This window comes from Bactrocera oleae, chromosome 4, assembly GCF_042242935.1.
Source record: "Bactrocera oleae isolate idBacOlea1 chromosome 4, idBacOlea1, whole genome shotgun sequence".
In the NCBI taxonomy this organism is placed as follows: Eukaryota; Metazoa; Arthropoda; class Insecta; order Diptera; family Tephritidae; genus Bactrocera; species Bactrocera oleae.
Window position 1 is genome coordinate 17,225,123 of NC_091538.1, and position 24,968 is coordinate 17,250,090.

At 34.6% G+C, this 24,968-nt stretch overlaps 1 protein-coding gene and 1 long non-coding RNA gene across 6 annotated transcripts in view; one reads left to right on the top strand and one right to left on the bottom strand.

The window, feature by feature from the left end:
* The window catches only part of LOC106618308 (uncharacterized), a 62,952-nt gene that overhangs the window by 21,867 nt on the left and 16,117 nt on the right, over positions 1-24,968 (top strand). For 3 of the 5 annotated variants that reach the window (XM_036375735.2, XM_036375736.2, XM_014236000.3), the window contains exons 2-8: positions 18,102-18,705; positions 18,784-19,122; positions 19,916-20,064; positions 20,134-20,301; positions 20,420-20,718; positions 20,799-21,311; positions 23,239-23,931. In XM_036375735.2, coding sequence (XP_036231628.2) covers positions 18,268-18,705; positions 18,784-19,122; positions 19,916-20,064; positions 20,134-20,301; positions 20,420-20,718; positions 20,799-21,311; positions 23,239-23,931 — 2,599 coding nt within the window. In that variant the 5' untranslated portion in view covers positions 18,102-18,267. Of the gene's footprint in view, positions 1-13,132; positions 14,076-18,101; positions 18,706-18,783; positions 19,123-19,915; positions 20,065-20,133; positions 20,302-20,419; positions 20,719-20,798; positions 21,312-23,238; positions 23,932-24,968 lie in introns of those variants that run through there. The other 2 variants (XM_036375737.2, XM_036375738.2) reach the window with 2 other exon arrangements.
* LOC118683242 (uncharacterized) lies at positions 22,474-24,678 on the bottom strand. Its single transcript, XR_011395819.1, has 3 exons — positions 24,567-24,678; positions 22,870-22,983; positions 22,474-22,802 (listed from the first exon to the last, which is right to left on the bottom strand). It is a non-coding gene; the product is annotated as an uncharacterized lncRNA (long non-coding RNA).

Here is a 24,968-nt window from a genome sequence, read left to right on the forward strand (position 1 = left end):
GCATACACACTTTGCTGCGCCAAATGGACTCCGGCCCTATGTATGTATGTATGCCTGTACAAACATGTACATGTATGTATATATAGTATGTCGATGTGTCATGTAAAGGTGTGTGGGTTGCGTGGGGACGCCAAGGCGCACATTTAATTTTGGTGTACATACAAAGTATCTCACAAATGAAATTGAATATTGCGCGTACGCGACAAAGGACACGCTGAGCACCGAAAATTGAGGCGAAGAAGGAAGGAAAAAATGTCAATTTACGCCAAGTTATGTGAGTGTGCGGCAGCCGTCTCGTAATTTGTAGGAAAAGATAGATGCCAATGTATGTACGTAAATGGATGACAGAAAGAGAGAGCAAATGACAGCGGTGAAAACTTGCTGCCTTTGCTGAGCTTGCGCATAGGGTGTTGGGAGTTTATTGCAGCGCAACAAGGATACAAAATATCGAATGAGCTGAACGGAAGAAGGATAACAACGCAAGGCACATAATGGCAGGCGAATGTACAGAATGTATTGAAAACGGGTATGAACGGAAGGACGAATAGATGAATTGTGCGACCAAAAACAAAAAAAAAAGAAACAGTTGGTCGCATTCAGTCAGTCAGCAAGAAAATACTTTGAGCGCATTAAGCGACGTGTTGTCGAGCGCAGTTGGCGTTCTCAATGGTTTTCACACAGCGCAGCAACCATGAGAACCGAGGGGACGCACGCTCCGTTTTTCTTGTATTTTTATTCGATTTTCCTTTTTTGATTTGCGCGATTGCTGCTGCCTGTATACGAGTATATAATCAGCAACAGCAGCCTGGCAACCTTCCTACCAACCGCCTCACTGACACTGGCTAATGTCGAGGATTAGTCGACCAACGCCAAAGGCTGTGGCAATTTTACTCCGATATATTCGCATATTAACTATTTTACGTGTTTTTAGCGTGTGTGTGTGCCCGTACATGTGCTTTTGACAGAGCTTATTTGTGTGCGTTGTTGCAATAAAATATGATTTTTACTACACTCGTTTTTATTTTCATTTCGCGTTTGCTTCGCTGTTTTTTTACTGCTTCACGATTTCTAACAGCTTTTCTGCCATCGATGCACGGTGAAAATTTGGTTTGGGAGATTCCGCGCTAGTTTTGGAAAATAAAAATTCATTTGATGATTGCTTTGTTGTTATAAAATAACGTTTTAGATTTTTAAAACTTGAGTGTGCTTTGAAATTTTTTATTAATACGCATCTTGTAGACTATTTAGTACACATACTTCCTTCCACTTAAGTAGTTTAGTCGGAAGAATTTTACATAGGACAACACAATTTCTTGAAAAATGTAATGAATTTCGAGCTTGGAAAAGATTATTCGGAGATTCTCTTTCATACTATATAAACATTCGGACTGTGTTGTAAATCAGAAACTCTCATTTGTCGCTTAATAGCTAAACTCAAACACGAACTATTATTAAATATTATAAAAATTAGTCACATAATTCATTAGACTGTATTTAGGAACTTGTTGAGAATTACAGAATTTAATATTTAAGCGAATCGTTAACCACTGGTTTAACCAAGATCGTTTAATTCAATTATTAAATTCTGGCAACTATGTGTTTTGTGGGGTTATCTTACCTTGCGTTCTTTTGCAACTCCTTTACAATTTTTTTTTCAATGTTTCCACTTATATTTTAATTTAGCAATTACTATATACTATACTATAATTCATAATTTTTTTTATAAAGCCTGAATTTTCATAATACGCCTATCGTTCTAGTTAACTAATTCGCCGTTATTATTTCTCCCAGTGTATACATCACTAAATTTGCAACTACTACATTTTGACTGCTTTGTGTGTGGCATGAAATTTTGATTTTAGATACGAATCCGCCATAGCTGCTGTGCTTTTCTCTCATTGCTAATGTCACACAATAACAACAACAACAATAGCTATGGTAAAAAAACACGACTGCAAAAACAAAACAAAAAACCGGAATGCCATTTTTATTGCTTTTACATTGTTGTTGTGCTGCGCGACCCGTCGAATGCTTCGTACTCATACACCGCCCCATACACACACGCACATGCTTGCATATCGCTGCTTGAGACAGGCGAAGGCGAAATGTCGTACATACATATGTATGTACATACATAATAGAGAGAAATTTAAATTATTTCATGTGCACGTGAATCTAGTTGGCTTTTCACAGCAAACACGCACACACAAACACCCATGCAAACATACTATGTATATACAAAATGAGAAATTATGCTCGTGTACATGTGTTGGTGCTTCGTATTTGCTCGCGCTTCTATTGCCAACGCGGAAGGGACGCCATCTCCTGCCTATGTCCTGTTATTCGGCGCCTCGCACGCTTGCCCTTCACGAAAGCGTTACAATTTTACCGAGTTTTATAAAACTGTGTGTGCAATCTGCACTTTTTAGTCCAACTCGGCTTTTACTGAGCATTTGTCTTTTAAAACGTTTTTTTTTTAGTAACCGATTTTTGTTTTTACTTTTTGCTATTATTTTTATAGCTGTCATTGTTGGCCACATTTTTGGTTTGCAATGCGCGTCCCTTTCTAGTTTGTTTACTTTACATTTTTGTTGTTGTATTTCCTTGGCTTGATACCGTGTCACTGACCAGAAGTGCAAATTGAAAATCGAGAGTTTAACGGGGTAGGTGAGGCGGAAAAACTTGGCAGCGCTTCACGGTCGACAGTCTTCCCCCTACTTTTAGTGGACTTGTTCTGTTACTACTGCATTTGTCAAATTGTTGTTGTTGTATATATTGCTTTTTCTTGTTTTTTGTCAATTTGTCAGTTTGTTTTAATTTGATTCCCCTTCCTTATAGCTCTTAACCGGCGGTTATTTCCTGCTCGAAAGCTGCGGTATTTCTTCGGCAGACGAAGCTCATTGTATGAATTTGTTGACGCACATATTGCAATTGCAATTTTAATGTCGTAATAGGCGGAAAGGCCATGAATACAATATTTTTTCTCTTAAAACAAGGTCTATAGGGCTCTCCAAAGGTTATGTCGGACGTTTTTAATAGTTAAAAGTCACTGAGGCGTTCACTCCACTTACAGTAACAGAGTGGAGTATGTTCGTGAATTTTATACCGAGGCTGCATCAGCAATTATTTTTGTAACCATCGAGTTTAAAATTTTTCCCAAAATTCTTTTAGTCAGAAATAGAACTGGTCAACCTGGTGATTTAATTAAAAGTTAGATTATTTTTAGACCATAAACACGAACGTTGTCTTATACGTTATGACTTTATTATAATTATTATAAAGCGATACATTGTAGACAGTCAAAGCTGTGTATTCGACTCTTATGGCCTCGCTTTCACGGCAGTTGGGCTTACGTAATAGAAGGACAAATAATTTAAGGTTTAACACATCAAATGCATTTTTCACATTTTCCTCAACAATTTGAGATGTTGTTTGGTGTGTTACCACTTTGTAGTCGATAAAAAATTGACGAGGCGACTTAGCCATGTCTGTCTGTCTGTCTGTGTGTACGCAAACTAATTCCTCATTTTTTGAGATATCGATCTGAGATTTTGCGGAACCGCCGATATCGGAACACTATAACATATAGCTGCCATACAAAGTGACCAATCAAAACCAAGTTTTTGTATGGAAAAATTTTTTTGGCTTGGATTATTGTTTAAGGCAACGGTACAAAATAGATTTTTTGTAATGTAGAATTTAATTAAACTAGATACGATATTTTTTACACCGATGAAAAATAAATTATCTGCGTATTTTTTGGTAATGTGAGTAAATTAAAAAAAAATAATTTCACAATATTTTTTTTTTTAATAATATGTTTCGATACTGTGCTTAAAAAGAATAATTACACCACGTTACAAAAATTTTCAAGGTTACAAAAATTCATAAGAAGCTGAAACTCGGCAAAATTGCTCAAAACATAATTATAAAAAAAATCTTAAAAGTTTTCATCGTTCCGGTTTGTGCAAAAAAATTAGCACGAGGTCAAAGGTCAAAAAATAAGTTTTTCGCGAATTTTCAGCTAAACCGTGAGTTTGTTCGTAAAATTACCTAAGGAAACATTGTATCAATAGTTTTTTTTCCTAAGAGTCACCATTTTGGAGATATAACGCTTTAAAATGTTGAATAATTTGTAATCCCCATATTTTTCACACTATATTTTAGGCTTAAATTGTTTCTTTTTGGAAAATAGATTATCCTTGAATTTTTATTTTCTAACAATCTTCGAAAATTTTCAAAAATTCATATATTGTCTATACATTGTATGGTATATATTTTTCTTAATTTGTGCCAATTACTCTTGATTTTTGTTGTATTATTTTGGTATTAAAAGTTTATTTTTTTTTCAGAATATTTGAAGTCAAATTTCAACTTTCTAATAGTTGAGAAGCGGTATTTCTAGTATGAGAAAATTTCAAAATTTTCAGATTTCTACTGAACATCCGCTCAGTTAATGTACATACATATATACTTGTACGAAAACAACTAATTTGATTTTGATCAAATATAATTTTGTAATCCTTTGTCCTGGCTCGAAAAGTACTTGGTTGGCAAACTTATTCGCTCGAAAGCATACATGCCGCTATTTCGATAAATATGCTGGTCTTATTGCATGCATTTACATATGAATGCGTGCACATAAGCAGACATACGTACGTATGTACGTACTTTGGTACGTTAACGTAACGGTTCAGCGGTTTTTCGACGCCGCGCTCGAAACAAGTTTTCGGAATTTTCTGTTATCCATCAAAGGCTAAGAATGGCGAACGACCAAGAGATTGCGGCGTGTGTGCGTGCTACTTGCATTTACAAACTCAAAAAACACACACATTATACATATGTATGTATATAAGCGCATTCAAAGTCAAAGGATGTGCGACGGGTTCGCGCTCGAGCTCTATCGAGCCAAAAGCACCAACTGTGTGTATTAGGCGTAACCTCTACCGGTTTCGAAAATGCATTTGTATAGGTGTCCGCTGCGCTATGCATGTGTGTGTGTGTGCGTATGTCTAAAAGGAATTTGTTGTACGTGCTCTTTGCGCAATGCTTTTTGCGACGGCCATGTGCACTTGGGTATTTCCAACCATTGCGCAACAACAAGAACAATGTACATACCATATTTATGTATATATGTATGTCTGAACGCACGCCCATACGAAGTTTCATTATCTACATACTTACATACATGAATGCATACATATGCACAAAGTCCGTTCGTTTGTGTGCCAATTATGGAAATTATGCTGCTTCATTTTCCAATTCTATACCTTTGTTAGTTTTAGTTGTTGTTTTTTCGCAATAGAGTTTTTCTAACTACTATTCTTAGTGGCATGTGCTGCAAAAAAAAATGTATACACACATGTGCATGTCAATGTGAAAATACGTGTTTCTGTTGCAGCTACTTGAATTTGAAATTAAAAAGCATTTGAATTCCGCTCAGCTGTCGCAATTATCCTTGTTGGCGTTGCGCCTGCCTTACCAATCGCATGCGCACACACCTATATGCAGACACGAGCTAGATATTTGGTCTATGTGTGTGCGTGTGTCTAGATAATTCACGTACCATTACGTGTCCATAATTAGATTGCTTGGCACTCGCTCGTTTTTTTCGCCACAATTTTGCTGATAATTATAATAAACTCATTGCCGTGCGCCACAAAAGCCACAAATATGCAACGAATTGCCCGCAACATTTCTGCCGCGTTTTCTTAGTTTATACGCTTAGTTATTTTGCGACAGGTGCTGCCTATACCTTTCCCGCTGTTCGGAAAGTGAGGGAGTTGTGGTAATAGTAAATTGGCTGTTAATCGGTTTTGTGACGATGTTTATAGTGTTTGTGACGAAGTTAGACACAAGCGCTGTTTACGTAAAATTAAAGCACTCATGCGATCTAGGTATTTGTATTGTTCAGTTTTCAAATATATGAGAAATTTACTTATTCTTATTGACCTCTTTTTTCCAATAGACCTTGTCTAAAAACCATAATATGACCCCAAGCAGACGCTAAGCTTGTGCAACTCTTTTAACTCATTACTCAAACGATTCTCAATTCTCACTTGCTTTTGTTTGCAACTCTATGTTGCTTAAAATTACAAAATTTTTTCTATTCATTCAGAAGTGTTAGAAACATACATCGACCTAACCTCAAATACTTATTATAACCGTTTTTGTAAACCTTTGCTGCTTATTGCTTTTTCAATCATTTGAGTTTGAATAGTCGCCTGAGTGAAATAATTATTTTCGAAACGTTTTAAAAAAAGAGATCTTACTGTACACCTGACTTTCATCTATAATTTAATTTTCTATTTAAGAATACCCCTGGTCTAGGCGCCTAAATTTAAGGCATTTTTCAAACTGAGATAAAAAAAATTAAAAACATTTTTACTATAAATTTTTTTATGAATTTTATTGACATTACAAAAAACAAGTAAGGAAGGGCTAAGTTCGGATGTAACCGAACATTTTATACTCTCGCAAAGTCAAATAGTATACTCGTTTGAGATTTCTTTGTGGATTGACTGATATTTACGGTAAAAAGTCAACTATAGGTACTGGGGTCCACATATTCAGTACCTAGGGGCTTGAACAGTTTTGGTTCGATTTAGAAAATTTTTGGTCACAAGGTGGCATACTTTAAACGTATTATTCACGCAAAGTTTTACGCCGATATAATCATTGTTGCTTGATTTGCATAGTGGAAAGTGAAAGAATCAAGTGGTATTTAAAATGGTGTCATATGGAAAATAGGCGTGGTTGTAATCCGATTTCGCCCATTTTCGCACTATGACATAGAAACATAAAAATAACGTTACGCACCGAATTTGGTTGAAATCGGTTAAGCAGATCTCAAGATATGGGTTTTCACCTAAAAGTGGGCTGTGCCACGCCCACTGTCTAATTTTGAACGCGGTTACTATAAAGTCATCTTATACCATCTCAGAGATAAAATTTAATGTCTCTGGCGTGTTTAGTGCTTGATTTATCGCGCTTTTAGTAGTTTTTAACAGTACCGTTATATGGGGAGTGGGCGGAGTTGCCACCCGATTTCAACTATTTTCACACCGTCAATAGAAGTGCTAAAAACATTTGCTTCCAGTGAATTTTGTTATTATAGCATTAGCGGTTTAGGAGATATGCACATTAAACCTATTAGAGGCGGGACCACGCCCACTTTTTAAAAAATTTTTTTAATGCAGATGCCCCTCCCTAATGTGATCCTGTGTACCAAATAACAGTCTTGTATCTTATTGCGGAGCTTAGTTATGGCAAGTTATTTGTTTTTGATTAATGGCGTTTTGTGGGCGTGGCAGTGGTCCGATTACGCCCATCTGCAATACCAACCGTTAACGGTACCAAGAAACATGTCTACCAAGTTTCATAAAGATATCTCAATTTTTACTCAAGTTAGAGCTTGCACGGACGGCCGGACAGACGGACAGACAGTCACCCGGATTTCAACTCGTCTCTTCATCCTGATCATTTATATATATATAACCCTATATCTAACTCGATTAATTTTAGGTGATACAAACAACCGTTAGGTGGACAAAACTATTATACTCTGTAGCAACAGGTTGCGAGAGTATAAAAATCGAAAAAACGGTGCTTCCTTGTTAACATGATTCCAACTTTTGTAGTAATCTAAAACAAACAAATTGATAAAAGTCTTCACTACATCAAATTGACCTTTGCCAAAGCAAAGAAAAATTCACAAAATGACGTCGACATAAAAACATATTTTTTTTCTCCCTTTTTTTTTACTTTTGCGAATTTTTTAAAAATATTTGAAATTAAATTCTCCAAAATTCGAGGCATACGCAAAAGGGAGCTGTATAACAAAGATTTTTATCAAATTTCAAAAGACCCGGTTAAGTATAATTTAAGATATCATGTCAACTACCTCCAAAAAAGTAGTTTCGAGAAAAACGCGTTTTTGTGTGATTCGCTCCGCTCGGTCGGCAAAGACGCCACGTCACAAAAACCGCTGTATCTCCGAAAATAATTCGAATTTTTAAAAATCCGTTTATGCCCATAAGTCTAAACTTTGATAATATGCCGAAAATTAATTTTTTCTTTCAAATTTCTAGAGCAGAATACCCCCATTAACAATAATGTTATTTGAAGTTAAACTCCACCAAGAGAAAGTAACGCTTGTAACTCTAAACAACAATTTATTTTTTCCATCGCGCTGAAATGGCAAGATTTTAGTTGTCTAGTTGACACGACATTAAATACTCTTAAATATTTTCGAATAATTAAAACAACTATTTGTGGTGGTATTTATTACGGTTTGGAAATTTCAAATACCTCTATGATAGCTTATTGTTATTTTTAGTTATTTTATAACCTGTTTTATTTTATGTTTGTTTTTTCTTTTGATATTTTAATTTATAATATTAAATGGTCTAGAACCATGAAATCCATTATTTATCCAGTAAATGACTTTAGTGATCTGTATCTCGTGCGATCGGATTACGTTATATGGCGTTAGATAAAATCTTGTATTAAAAAACTTCTTCGACATTTTTGTGATTGCTTGATTCAGTATTATTACCCGCCAGAGATGAACATCTTTTATAGTTTTTCTTCGATAAAATATGTTAATGATCTTAATACTGTAACAGCCAAACACCCGCAATTTTTGATTCGTAGAATAGCAGGCCAGTGGTTGAAAATATCGATAAAATAATGGAAATCGAAATATAAGCACTCGATTACGCAGGATTTAATTTTATTGTACAAAAAACCGTTTGGTGCCATTTAAATAAGGTTGGATACAAAAATAAGCGACACAGAATTTGCATCGACGAGTCGTAGAAGAATCGTAACAAAATCTACCCATTTCTAAATCGGATTTTTACCGTCAGAGAGGTTTTACAATAATTTTGATGGTGTTGGCAGCGAATCACCTAGTATTATGAGCTCCTTCCCAACGGCCAAACTCCGAATTCGGACTTGTAGGTATTCTCAAGAATGAAACGTTTGAACGAAGCAATCGCCTAGAAGTAGCCAATAGGAGAGTCCGGACCTGGCACTTAGTTACCTGTTTTGTGGTGAATGATTTTATAGGTGAAAAATTCGTCTAAAGAGAAGCTCGTGAAAATTCGTTGCCCCAATTATTTGTCAACAGGGATGATGATTCCCATGAGAGTGGCAATATGAAATTCCTTCAAAATGGCAACAAGTTATCTAATAAAACGGTTCATATTTGATCTAAGTCGATTCATTATAACTATGCTAAATAAAACCTTCAAATTAATTCAAAATAATGGATTTATTTTTACTAGACATTACTACATTACTACATTTCTTGTTCTTGTTCTTGTTATTATTTATGTTCTTCATAATTAATACTTTTCAAATTTTCTCGTGTTATATACATGTATTGTTGCATTACATTTGTTTTTGTTCTTTGTTCCTAAATTACTTTTATGTTACTTTTAGATTTTTTGTCATTATTTTTCATGTTATTATGCCTCCGTGGTTTCGCCGTGGCTAAACAAAAACAAAAAATTGGCTTAAATTTTCGTATCTATACATCGCATTATATGTGTCTGTATGTGTGTGTGTCAAAATTTCACCATTTTCTTCTAACTTCAATGAAATTATTTGCGCAATATTTCATTAATCTTCCGACCGCAACTAATCCAATTCCCCAGCGCCTGCCATCCAGCCATATTTATCAAGCCACGCACTCAGACGTTTAATATGAGTAGTTAATGTAATATTTCGTTCTTTATTTTGCCAATCGTTAAGTAAAATGAAATCCCATAATTTCGCTAAATCATCAGCAGTGGCGGCGATTCGTTTTGTAAATACGAGTACTCTAATGCACATATACAAGTATAATTGATGGATGTATGTGTAAATGTTTGTTTAGTGTTACATTGCTTTTGTTGTATTTCTGCGTCACTGCAGTGCTTATCCTGCATGCGCCTTCTGCAAAAACTAATTTTTTTTTATAAAACAATTAATTTTTTACTATCCTAATTCGATCTATTTCGCTAGTGCTATCGCCACTATATCAGGCACATAAATCTTTGTTGTATTACCATAATTCGCAGCATTCGTTGTAGTGTGTGCATAATTTTTTACCATTAATAAAAAAAAAGTCCTCCTACACGCATACATATACATTTATTATTATATTTGTGCCCGTATATCCTTTGCGCTTAGTCTCTGCACGCGTCACGAGCCGAACTAATGTCTGGCAGAATAAATAGCATTAAAAATGCATGTAATGAAACTCACACAAAAATACAGATATACATATGTACATATTTGAATACATACTATATGTATATTTCTCCATACATATGAACACGCTGTGACGCTCTTTGTTGATGCTGAGACAGTTTCGGTCACTACATTTCAGCTGCTAATGCAGAAATCAAATTAAATCAGGTAAATGTGTGTCTATGAAAATCGAATAAAATACATACACACAGGCATACAGATATAACATACATACATACATACTGTTCGATGAGTGTCCAGTTGGACTTTAGTCTTAAGTAGTCTATATATATTGTATCTATGTGTATCCTATGTGCATATTTATTCGCAATCCTTGAATTCATCTAACTGTGTTGATGTATGTGTTCCTCAGCCGAATTTCACCGCTTAAATATAGATTCTTCATTAATTTTGATGTTTTTGCTGAATAACTCGGTGTAGTTGAGCTATAAACGAGTTTAGCTTTTTAGGTTTATAATCAAATGACAACTGTGTCCTCGGGACCTAGTGGGTCGATAAACTCGGGGCTAAATTTGACATTTTTTTTTTAAACATCATCATTATAAAACAGGGTACCACATCCTAAAACACCAAAATACTGATGTTTAAGAGGAGTTAAAGGTATATGTGCATGGTAAAGTAAGTAATTATCAAGTAATACGAGTTTGTGTCACAACTTTAATAGAGCATAAATGGCACAGAATAAGGAAAAAATGTCGATGTTTGACTTCCGAGTCGAAATATAAAATAAATGACAAGAAATGTGGAAGAATGTGGAAGAAGCATCCATGTTTGACTTTTATGTCGCAAAGAAGTGCAAATACTGAAGTTGTATTGGATATACTAAAGAGCTCGTCCACGAAAAATGTAAGATAGATTCCAATATTGGATTCTCAGATTTGGTAAATCTAAAAAGGTTTTATTAGCGTGAGATCTTACGACTTTTCGAAGGGGAATTTGTTTTCTTAGGATGATGATCATGTTTATATCAGAAAAATTTTTGAATATTTTATATGGCATTTAATATTTAAAAATTTCATTACAGTAATAAGCTAATTAAATTAAAATAAAAAAAGCTTACACTAAATATTTTTTGTTTTTTGTATGTTTTCTATATTTTTATACTCTGATTAAGTTTGCCACGAAGTTTGTAACACCTAAAAGGAAACGTTGGAAACTCTACAAAGTATATACATATATAATTGATCAGCATGACGAGCTGAGTCGATTTAGCCATGTCCGTCTGTCCATCCGTCTGTATATATGCATACTAGTCCTTCAGTTTTTCAGATATCAGTCTGAAATTTTGCACCCGTGCTTTCGTCACAAAGTAGCTGCTCATTTGTCGGAACGGGCAATATCGGACCGCTACAGCATATAGCTGCCATACAAACTGAACGATGAGAATAAAGTGTTTGTATGGAAAGCTTTTTCATTTAACGAGATATCTTCAAGAAATTTTTTATGGATTATTGGCCTAAGGCCTAATGGTGTAATCTCCGAAGAAATTGTTTAGATCGGATCACTATAGTATATAGCTGCCATACAAACTGAACGATCAGAATAAAGTGCTTGTATGCAAAGCTTTTTTATTTTTGAGGAGTATTATAGCCGAAGTTAACGTTTTTATTTTTATTTTTGTTTCATATTAAATTTTGATTATGCTGATGTTTTATTTTTTAATGCATATCTAATTTTTTTTAATTTTTTATAATATTTAAAAAAAAATTTTTTTGTTCATTTTTTTAAATTACTTTATTTTTTGCTACTAATATTAATATATTCTCGTATTTATTGGTTCGTTAAATCATTCTATATTAGGAGAGCTGTGCCGAACATTTATTAGTCGCTTGCGGCGCTGATTGCTGTCTGTATTTACTTACTTGCACTTATTTATCACGTTTCAGTCTCACGTGTTGTTGCTTTTTGTTTATACTTCGCAACCATTGTAGTTGGATTAGGTGTTTGAAATCAAATTTGCAGCCGGATGCTGCTTTGTCATTGGCAACTAATTTTTTATTTTTTTTATATTTGCTTTTTTTTCGTTTCATTCATTTACTTTGTTAGCTTTTCAACTCTAAGCGCTCGTTTTTTTGTCAAATCCTTTTTCATTAAATAAAAAAAAAATACAATCATGTACGCCATTTACATTGCTTTTAAGTTCCTCTATTTACTATTCATTTAGTTTATTCTTTCTTTTAATTTAATTTTGTTTGCGCTTCAAACCAGCCAAGTGCGACGCATTGGCCGAAGGGACTCGCTATTTGTTTGCTTTTCATTTTGCTTGCTTATTTATCACGCATTTTCTACTTTCTCAACAACTTTGCTTTAGCCTATGCTTGTCGGCGTTTCTATTTGATTGCTGACACTTACAATTTGCGCGTACATTCTCTTCATGTCCTTTTTGCCACCATTTCGTATATATTTGCATACATATACTAGTATGTACTTCCACGAATATATATGTATTTATTGTGCGCTGTATACAGCGCTTGTTCGCTCAAAATATATTCTACTCTTCGCCATAAGGATAATGCATCCTTCCGCACTCGCTTTGCTCCTTTGCCTTGGCAGACTTTCATTTCACTCGTTTTCGAATTTCGCAAATTCCCTTGAGTGCAGAGCCGAGCGCACTCGCATCTCAGTTTCGTTTCGTTCTCACTTTGTACGCTAATCGCAAAGTATCTGTGAGTCGTACTGCGCTTGTATGCGTGTATCTATGTGTCAATATATAGAGTGTTTTGTTGTTGTTCACATTGCGCTGCCGCCTCCTGTCTGCTCATTTTGTGTGTCGTCTACGCTTTGATCCTGTGTTTCGTTCTTGTACCGTTCACGCGCTCGGTTGGTTTCGGCCGCTTCAGCAACCCCAGTTCGTTTTAGTTTACTCGCTGATCTCAGACACGCCAGAGCCTTACAAGCTAATACGCGTAGTGGGCTTTTAGGCTGTGGGAGTTTTGGAACAAAAGATAATAAGAATTCAATAATTAAACTGCATAAAAAATAGAAAAAAAATTTTCCATTGAAAAATAGTTTCCAAGTGTATGGGAGAAAATTGAGCGGAAAAATAATTTATAATAAGTGAAGTACCGTTGTGTGAGAAGAGAATTAAGTTTATAGTCAAATCAAAGATTTGTTGTTTTAAGTGCGCATAAATTTTTTACTTATATGCATACATAAATATACATACATACGTATATATACATATATGTGTTTTCCAAGTGTGTGTGTGCACGTTGACTTGACACAAGCAATCTGTGAGTTTCAGCGACTTTTTACGTATTGAAAAAAGCTTTTATGTTACTTAACTAAATGAGAAACAAAAAATGTCAGCAAATATTATCAAAATCTGAAAATAAGTTTGGAAATTGAAAATTTTTGAAAAAAAAAAAATTGTGCTGCTTGTGCGATACACAAAAAAAAACAAGCGAAAAATATAAATGAAAAGTGAAAACTGCATGCAAATATATTATTTTACTGGCCAAGCTGCTAGCTCTATTGTTGCGCTGCTCAAACTACAGTGATCAGAGTGTACAGAATTCTCTATAATTCGCTGGCGCATATCACGCTTAAATAATTTGCGCTGCAAAAAATGTGCAATAACCAGCAAGAAAAGCGCTACTAGTCGCTATACGCAGCCAACTAGAAACTTATTCCAAAAACAACAAAAAACACAGCAACAACCAACAATATAAAAGCACAAAACGCCGTTTTTTGAATCTAGTTGTACAACAACAGTAAAAAGGATCCAAAGAGTAAAACCATAACTGCACTTTGCATGGAATGCCGTTAGCGCCACCTCTGAAGAGCAAAGCAAAATTTTTGAATATGAAATAAAAGTGAGTTGCACTGTCTTGATTTTTTAATGCTTATTTTCAATATATATTTTTAAGTAAAACGTTTATTAGTGAAACGAATTATTAAAAAAAAAAATTATTGTTGCCCAGTTAGATACACGCTCAGCAAACGTTTAATAAGTGAAATGCAATGAATGTGCAGCAAATATTGCAAACGTTAAATATATACATATATGTAAATATAAAAGTTGTTTGCTGAAATATTTTATTTTTAATAAAAGTCTCAGCTTACACTTAACCTCACTTTACCCTTTAACCTTACAACGTCAATATAAAACTCAACAAATGCGAAATAGTTAAAAATAGTAACGAAAAATACAAACACGCGCAATAAAGTTCGCATTTAATCAAAAATGACCCTCAACTCACAGCAAGCCCCACTCCCCCCTCTTTTGTGTACGCGCCCGATTCACCGATTTCTCATACACATGTAGATACGTATGGATTCTTATACAAATGTACATGCATATGTGTGTGTACACAAATATATTTTAGAACTCAGTACTGCGCTTATATGTATCTCAAAATCTCTCCGCTTCGGTCATTTACGCTCTTTTTATTTATCCCTATCACTCGCATTTCGCTCTTCCATGACTCTCTCATTTATGTACTTTCGCATATCCTTCTGACATGTCCTTCGTTGTCAGTTCAGCTTCGAAATAATCGTCAGTCGTCGCTGCTGCTTACTACAACATTTTCTATGTAGTTCTGCACCAAATTCGTGTGTGTGTGTTTGTTGTAATATTTTTTACATGATACATACGAACATGTATATGTATATGTACATATATATGTAAGTATATTCGAATAGGAATATGATATGATGATATGACATTTACGCTGCTTTGCAAGCGCATACTTTTCGGTTTCGCTCTGTTTTTCATTCTTGTTCTTCGTTGCTGTTTTATTTGTTGTTGTTGTTCATAGTAATATTCCTTGCCAATCTGGTTGGGTGGTGGTACAGTTTTATTGGTGTGCTACACATACACATGCATACGTGCATATATTGAATTTCGGTCGCCCGTTCGCCGCATCCTTTTGTATGTTTGTTGTTGTCTCTGCAATTTGCCTCTGTGTGTGTGCATGTGTACGCATTTATTTGTCGTATATCTCATCAAAAAGAATATATGCACATTTGCATAGGTAAACATATTAACGCGTCGCTGTCTCTTGACACAACTTTGATCAGATTTTAATGCAAAGGAAATTATGCAAATTTTATGCGAAATTACTTTAAAGCCTGCTTGGGCTTGAGTGTTGAAAATGTAGTCTGGTTTGATATATATTTTTATTTAAAAGTGTTTTTCTCTTATAAATGATGATAAAATGATTTGTCCAGACATAAATATTCCAACTTATTATAAATTATAAAACTCGACTGAAGTTGCACTTTAATTGGTCAAACATTTTTTCAGGGTTTAAAACATTGGCCAACAACATGCTAATGGGGCAGATATTCATAATCGCAAATAAAATAAGTCTAGTAAATTGTAAACATTAAATTCTTTTAATTTCGAAAAATTTCGCACTTGAATGTGTTTTTTTTTTGGAAATAATAAGTCCTCAAAATCGTTTGTATTTTTATTTTTAAATGCTATGATAAGCCCTAAAAGAGCTTATTCAGTGTTTAAATCATTGCTTAACAACAATTGTAAATTCACATTCCTTTAATAAATCTAGAACATAAAAATTTTAATTTTTATGAACTTCGAAAAATTTCAAACTTTCTCACCATTTTAACTTTAAAGCAATTGCTGAGATTCTCCCGATATTCACTGCATGCGAGTTTAAAACATTGGTTTATATAATTCTAATGATGAAGATTATAGTAAATATTAATATTCGAAATGAACATTTTGTCTAAAAATTAAAATATTTTAAATCTGCGAAATTTATGTAGGTAAAGTTTTCAGAATTCATGGTAAATATTAATAGTCTAATAGAAAAGACTATGGCAAATATTAACATTCGAAAAGAGTATTTGTCTGAAAACAAAAATATTTTTAATCTTCGACCTTTATTTAGGACCAAGATTTCAAAATTCATGATAAATATTCATAGTCGAAGAAAAAACTAGTCTGAAATTGAAAATATTTCTGAATTTTTTTAATCTTCAAAAATATATTTAAGATAAAGCTTTCCAAATAGAAACTTTTTACCATATCAACAAAATATTGTAGTAATATTTTATTTAAATATAGTCATTAAAAGTATTTGGAAGTGTAAAATAATTTAAAAATATTTGTGATAATATGTAGTTCGAAATATTAAAATAAAATTGTGTGCTATATTTCTATCACATTCTACAAGCTAAATAATAACACGTTTAAATTACATACATACATATGTATGTGTGTTTTGCGCTTCGAAATAACATGCAATTATATAGAATTTGTAAAATATTTTGAGCTTCGAAATTGTTCGAACATACCTATATGTTTGAATTTGTGAAATTTGTAAGCAAAATTATAAGTTTGTTCGGATACACATATTTTTTTAGTTCGAAAAAATTCGAACATATGCTCTCTCTCAAATTTACATAAATATAAAAATTGCCAATATTTTAAAACTTCTTGCCAAAAATTTCGGTATTTTGAGCATTTAAACTAAATTAATAGGTGTTTATTTCGAATTTGCAAGATTTTTAATCAAAATTTTAATTCACCTTGATTATGCAAACTAAAAACCAATTATTGCTTTTTGCGGATTCCAATTTCGACGCTGTTAAATTTTCTCACACACTAATTTATAAAAAGAATTACATTCTGAACTTTCCGTTACCAATAAAACACAGTATTGGGTGAACAAAACAACAAAAAATTGCCAACATGAATAAGTTAGAAGAGGAAGGAAAAAACTACAAATCACAAGCAGAGCATGCGTGCATACCTAATTGCACATCCATTGTGTTTGACCAAAAAAAAAATTCAATACACCAAATTTTCGACTGCACTTCTTGGCACATTAATTACCGTTCAGCGGAGTTGGCTATAGCTTTATGCCAGCTGACGGATTTGTTTGCCGCACCAGTTGTTTGCGGGACGTGAAATAATGCCTGCCATGGGACTTCTGGGCGAAGGTAGCCGAAGAAGAAAGAGCGCAGGCACGGCGACCGGCCAAGCAGCTTGTTTGATAGACTACATGTACTTATATATATACTATATGTATGTGTGTGCTTTGAGTGGCAGTACACACCGAATGCCGCGTACTAGTGCGCATGCAACAACACCAACAAAAACAATAGCAACAAGAATGTGAGCAAGTACAAGCACCGGTGTTTTCAAACAGATTGGGACTGCACGGTCATACGCTTGTGTTGCAGCTGCCAGCATTGTTGTTGAATTTTGTTGTTGTTGTTTTTGTACTATGTGATTAGAAGAACAGCGGCGCGTATTTGTTAAGTGCCCTCCTTTCTATGCGCGAGTATCTATGTTTATATATTTGTGTGTGTTGAAGCGTTTCCTTTTTGTAGCTTTGTATGTGTGTGTGTGCATGTAATCCTGGTACTTATTGCTGTTGTTGTTGCTCTTGTTCCACTTAGCTGCTTTTCCTGCTTGCTTGTGGCTTGTGTACCTACCGAATAATTCATACACTTGATGAGGTTTTTCCATTTTCGAATATCGCGCAGCCTGTGAAGCGAATGCAGTGTGGTTGTTGTTGTTTTTTTGTGTACGTTAAATTCTCATATTTTGGTTATTATGGCGTGGGTATTGTTATTACTATTGTTATACAGTGCATTCTGTGCGTTCGAAGTGTTGCTGTCTCAGCGCGTGTGTGCGCGCGCACTTGCGTGTGTGTGTGTGTGTATATGCACTGACTACATGCCAAAGCACTTCAATGGCTTCATTTACAAATATTTCTAACTTATTTGCATGCAAATTGAATTTTCTAAATTTGTTGGTCTTACGCGCGCTGAAAATACGAACAAACGGTTAAATGTTGAAAAAGGTTTTGAAAATGATTTTTTCCATACCTTTTTGCTCTTACCATTATATTATTCTCTTGCAGCCATTAATAAAATCGGAAACGAAAAATAAACAAAAGAAACGTTGCTTTAACGGTTACATACATTTAGATAGCGTGTGTGTGTGTGTGCGCGTAAGTGCGTGTGTGAAAAGCATTGCACTTAATTAAAGAACCACAACACCAAAAACAACACACAGAAAATCAGAAAATGTCTTCATCCAGCATAGATGTGCCGCGCATTATGGTCTTCCGACCGACTTGGGAAGAATTCAAGAATTTTCCCAAATACATCGCTTACATGGAATCTCAAGGTGCACACAAAGCCGGTCTGGCCAAAGTGGTGCCACCACCCGAGTGGGTGCCACGACGCAGTGGCTACGACGATCTGGATGCACTCAACATAACCATACCGGCGCCAATATGCCAGGTCGTGACCGGCAAACAGGGTCTCTACCAACAAATAAACATACAAAAGAAACCACTCACAGTAAAGCAATTCAGTGAGTTGGCGTCGACAGAGCGCTATCAGACGCCCAAACATTTTGACTTTGAAGATCTCGAGCGTAAATATTGGAAGAATATTACCTATGTAGCGCCGATCTATGGCGCGGATGTTAGCGGTAGTATTACAGATGTGGATCAGGATGTAAGTATCTGATCAAAAACGAAAAAAAAAATGAAAAGAAATTGTTTCAACTATTTTTTTCCACCTTACTTTACAAAGAGTTGGAATATTAATCGTCTGGGCACAATACTCGATTTTGTCAACGAGGATTATGGCATACAAATTGATGGTGTGAATACGGCGTATTTGTATTTTGGCATGTGGAAGACCACCTTTGCCTGGCACACCGAAGATATGGATCTCTATTCGATAAATTATTTACACTTTGGTGCACCGAAAACCTGGTATGTCGTACCACCAGAACATGGGCGCAAATTGGAGAAGGTCGCAAATCAATATTTTCCGGCAAGCTATCAAAATTGCAACGCTTATTTGCGGCATAAAATGACACTGATAAGCCCGCAAGTGCTTAAACAACATGATGTGCCAGTGAGCAAAGTAAGTTAAGAGTTGGGGGAGTTTTTCGTGTAGGCGAAACAGGCATAACTGGCGAATGAATTAATAATAAATTTCAATTAACTAAGAAGTCTATTAAATTTTCGAAAATCAAGTGTTTCGAAATTAACTGTTGCCTAGCAGATTGTTGTTGCGAATAATGCTTCAAAATGTCAATGAAAATATTTAAATTCGAAGTTTCGGTAGATCAAAACTGACAATCTTCGAAACTTTTCGAACATGTGAAAATCAAGCACTGATGATATATTTGCTAGTATAAATAAATATGAAGCAAAGTAAAAATATTTCAAAATAAAATATAACAACTTAAATGATTTTCGTAAATGTTGTACTAAAAAATATAGTTTGAAACAAATGTTAAACCAAAAAATCAACCAAAATATCGATACAACAAACAAATATTGATTTATATTGTTTGGTGACAAATCAATTACATGTTAATTTATGATTATAAGCATGTTCGAAAGATAGATTACCTGCAAATCTCAAGAGATCAGAACTAAACAAGAGATCAGAATTAAACAAGCGAACATTATAACAACACATAAAAAATATGGAAATATTATAAATTTTAATTTCGAACATCGAAGTCGCTCACTTATGTTCTCAAAATTGCTTTGAACTATTTTAAATCCACTTTTATGGCAACTATTTTTATGTAGTTTTTGTATTACTCTAACTTAGTCCGCCAGTTATGTCGTCTTCTACAAAATCGAAAAATACTTGCGCATACCGTTAAATCATACGCATTCTAAATACTTACACTTCCTCACAGATAACACAAGAGGCTGGTGAGATAATGATAACATTTCCTTTCGGCTACCATGCCGGCTTCAATCATGGTTTCAATTGCGCCGAGTCTACAAATTTCGCCATGGAACGGTGGATTGAATATGGAAAACGTGCCGTTCAATGTACCTGCAGGTACGCTATTGCACTAATTTGCATATGCAAATAAAAGTATATTCATTATGAAAACTATTTTCCATACAGCAACGACATGGTTAAGATTTCCATGGACACATTCGTGAAACGCTTTCAGCCCGACCGCTATCAGGCGTGGCTGGAGGGCAACGATGTGGGCAGACATCCAGAAGATCCGCCCAGTGCTGTAACCGCCGCACCTCTACCATCACATTTGGATGTGACATGCAACAAGAAGTAAGTGTGCCACGCCTACACAAGTCCGGCAAATGCATTTCTCTTATATGCCTTGTAAGCGTGTACTAACATTCTGTTTTCTTTTTTAAAAACAATCACTGCCATTTGCGGCCCTTAGTCATGGGGCTGACAATTTACCAATGCACGTTTTTCAAAGAATGAAGAAACAATGTAACCCTACAAAAAAGAAGTCATTCAAAGAGCGCAATCCTGACTTGAATTTAGAGGAAATACAACTAAATCCCAATATACCGGATGAGGTTAAGGCTGTGCTGAAAGAGAGCGTACTAACACTCGACGCTGAGGACGAAGAGCCGGCCATAATCGGTGACGGTGAAGCTGAATTGCTTACTCAATTAAGTCCAGCCAATTTGAAGACCAAAAAAGAATTATTAGACTACATCGATGATGGCACAGGTGGGCGGCAATTCTATCAAGCACGCCGACTCAACATTATTTTTTATATAAAATATATATTTTGCTCTCTATACTTTCAGATGAAGATGAGGAGGAGGAGTTTCGTAAGCGCCGTCATAAGCGCAAACATCATTCCGATTATGATGACGATTGGTTCACCAGCAAGCGGCGTACGAATTCACGAAACAGCAGCAAAGGTCGTAGTCCGCGCAATAGCAATAAAGACGATCGCTCCATATCGCCGGCATCGTCAACATCCTCATCGTCACGTGCACGTCGTCAGCCATGTACGACGCCTGGCAAAACGCCACGCAAGACGCCAAATCGCCGAAAGAAAGACAATGCCGCAACAACACCAAATGCTATCGCCACGACAGTGCTCACGAAAGCGGCACCACCCGAGGCTGTGGCGAGTGTGCTGAAAGCCGCTGCTGCCGTCTCACAGGCGCTAAACGGGCAATGCAGTGATGAAAACGGCAATAGTAATAGCAACAGTAATGGCGGTGTTGCGAGCCCACCAGCACCCAACGTTGATACACCAGCTGTAGCCGTGACCATGTCAGCCGTAGCTGCAGCTGCTGATGCGGCGGGAGGTGAGGCAATTAGCGAAATAAAGGAGCATTCACTATTTATCTCACCCGCAAATGGCTACAATCGCAAATGAACAAATCCTTTAACCCATAAAAATCACAAATCATGCTTTTGTTTCTAACTACTTATTTTATAACATCACATTGTGTTAACGCACTACTCTTTTTTTACTCTTATGCTATTTCGTATATTCTTATATTTAATGTCTTTTATATTAAATTTTAACATACTCATACATACATACATGCATACCTGCTAACAAAACACATATACATACAGCAAAAAAAAAAATCAGAACAGAAATTAATTCCTTTCATTTTCGACGGTTCATGCGCAAATATATATTATATATATATAGCGAATTTCTTCATTCATTTAATTTGATTACTTATTTCATTTAACATCATTTGTATATGTATGCTTTTAACTCATTATTTATATTTTATATATGTGTATGTGTGATTTTATTAACTTTAGACAATTGATTTCTCTTTTTATGTAGGACTTTGTTGTACCTTATAGGTTGTAAATATATACGCAAATTATATCCATATGTGCATAAATATGTTTAAAATAATGAAAATGCCATTTTATAAGGCTATCTGTAAACGACGCTAGTTCCAAAGCATCTTCACGTTGAAATTGAAAATGTAGAAGAACAAGAAAATTACAAAATTGAAATGAAAATGAAACTCTTACATATGTCCTGTACTTTGTCTCTTTATGTTGACTCTGCTATTTATATTTCCTCTTTATAAATTTTATCTCTTAAATTGGTTTTTTTTTCACCGTTTGTTAATTCTGCGACTTGATTTTCTTTTGAGAACACATTTCAACGAAGTCAACTGCACTTAAACGTACCGTTACTGCCTATATTTGTTTTTTTTTTTTATTTATGGAAATTTTTTTTTTATGGAAATTTTTGTTTGTAATTTTTTTGGCCGCCGTTGTATTCCCTTAAACTTAAGCGATATTTAGTATGTACTATAAGTTTTGTATTTGCCCTGCAAAATGTGGCCAGGCTTTATATGCAGGGCTCGTTTGCATATATTGTGGAACTGATTTGATGATTGATGATGATGAAGATGATGATGTGATTTTTTGTTCTGAAATGCTCATCGGAAAAATATACTTTTTAGTGTAAGCGAAAACTGTGTTGTTTGATCTTTTCTTTTATTTGTGTGGCCCTTCGGACAATTCGACAAAATTTTAATTGGCAGAAATTGTTTTCGAAAATTACATTTGGTGAAATTATTTGTGTACTTGTTTAGCGTTTCCAGGTGGACATTTTGTGGTTGCGTTGTTATTAGTTGCAGGTTCGTTGAACTTTCGGTATAAGGATTGCAAAATATTGAGATTTTGAGATTTCTAGTGGCATACAATTTAATGAAATTACGGCGGCATTGTTTTCTCCACTCTCTGTACCACTCAATTTAGCGGTTTGAATTGTGAAAATTTTCATCTTGTAACTTTCCAAGTTGTGGCTTGTGTTTCTAGAAGGTTTATAAGATAATCTATCACTGTATTTTTAATTGGCGGTAAGCATACAAAATGACTCACTACTTCATTCTCCGTTGCACTAATACTTTTTCCTATTTTCAATTTCCTTTACCCCTCCATACCATCTATCACCAGCAATTGATTGCTTCACTTGTCCCGTTTGTGAGCGTGTATCTAACAAATAAAATGAAGAAAAAAGTTAAATTAAGAACAATAAAATAAATTATACATGTTCCATAACATCATACGAAACCAAACAAAAAAGAATCAAAACCAGAATTCATGTACAAAATTTTACAACCAAACCCAAAAAAAAAGCGAAATTGTAAAAATTGTACAAAGTAAATTTTCCGCTTGAAAATGTGAGTCTTCTTGACTTTATCTTTTGATTGTCATAATTCATTGCATGTTTTTCAACACTTTTTGTAGGTAACGGCAGTTTAACAGTCACAACAAATACAACTACCACAACTGCACACACACCCGTTATACGTGTGGTGCGTAAGTTGGGCGATCAGCTGAGCAATCACAACAACGATCTCCCCTCTGTACCGAGTGTGTTGCAGTTCATGCAACAAACACGCAAATTCGAGGGTAAAATACCGAAAATCGGTCAACAAGTGAATTTACAACACACCGAACTGCTCATAATGCCAACGACATCGAACGCTTCGGCCGCCTCTACGGCTGTTGCTAATACCACCAACGCCATAACAACAGCTACAACATCTAGTCAACAACAACAACAGCAGCAGCAGCTCGAGCAGGAGCAACAACAGCAAACAATTGTTTATACAACAATGTTGCCGGCGGCAAGCACATTAAATGGCATCGTTGCACAGCAAAGTGCGCAGCAACAACAACAGCAAACACAATACATTACAATACCCGCAACATCGGCGTCGGGTGGCAACAGCACGGATGGCGCTGTTTATCAGTTGCAAAGCGAAATTGTTTGTGATGCAGCTACATATCAGCAACATCAGCATCAGCAACAACAACAACAACAACAGCAGCAGCAACAACGTCAGCAACAGCACGAACAGCAGCAGCAACAACAATTGACTGCCCAAAGCATCAACGGCAATACAATTGCTGTGACGTCGGCCGCCGCAGCGCAAGGTAGGTGTCTGTGCCCCACAACGTGGCAGTACATATTATTTGCCTACTTAGTATGTAGCTGTGTGTAGAATGATTTTTGATTTGAAACTAACATTAGTTTTAATTGATCTTCTTTGTTAATTTGAAAGTTGTTATTATTGTATATTATATGTTGTATGTAGTAAGTTGGATTTGAATAACTCTTTACCTGATTTCATTTACGTTTGGCATTTCTTCTAATTAAGCAATTGGCTCTAACTCTGACAACATTATTGAAATATTTCTCAAAAGCAGTTGGTTTTTAAAGAAAATCCGTTAAATACATGACAATGTAATTATATACTATGTTTATAATAATTTTATATTAGACTTTTTTGGTATTCACTATATGAAATTTTATACTTTTAAAATTTATAAAAATGAATAAATTTTGTTAAAAAAAATAAATTCTAATACTATTATTTTTAGTTAGAAAAAAAAAATATTAAAATAAATTGAAATAATATTAATAATAAAAGACAACAATTAAAATGTTATTAAAGTACATTTTTGAAGTATTTAACATAAAGCCAATTGCTTTAAATTTTAAAATAAATTATTTTTTGGAAATTTGTATATAAAATTTTTTATTTAAATTTATATATATTTAATTTTACCTTTTCATTTATGTTAAATTATTATTGTTTTCTTTCTAAAGTCCATTTAAATTGTTTTCCATTCACCATTATTAAAATCATGCTGCAATCATCTAACCTGTTACCGTAATACCACGCTGCGAAGTTCATTAAAGTTTGTTTTTTTCAATGTTACTAAATTCACACAGTAATAAGCTAATAAGCAAAGTTTAGAATCGTATTTTTTATAATTATATCTGGGTTTCATTTGTTTACTTACGACTAAGTTTAAGCATTCGAAGTTCTAACTAGGTTTTAGTTACAACCACAAAATATATAATAAATATATAAAATATTTTGTACCGCCATTTTTAAAGCAACTTTTAAATGTTAAAATATTCAGTACTCAAAATATAGTATGGTAAAATGGACTAATTCTGATTT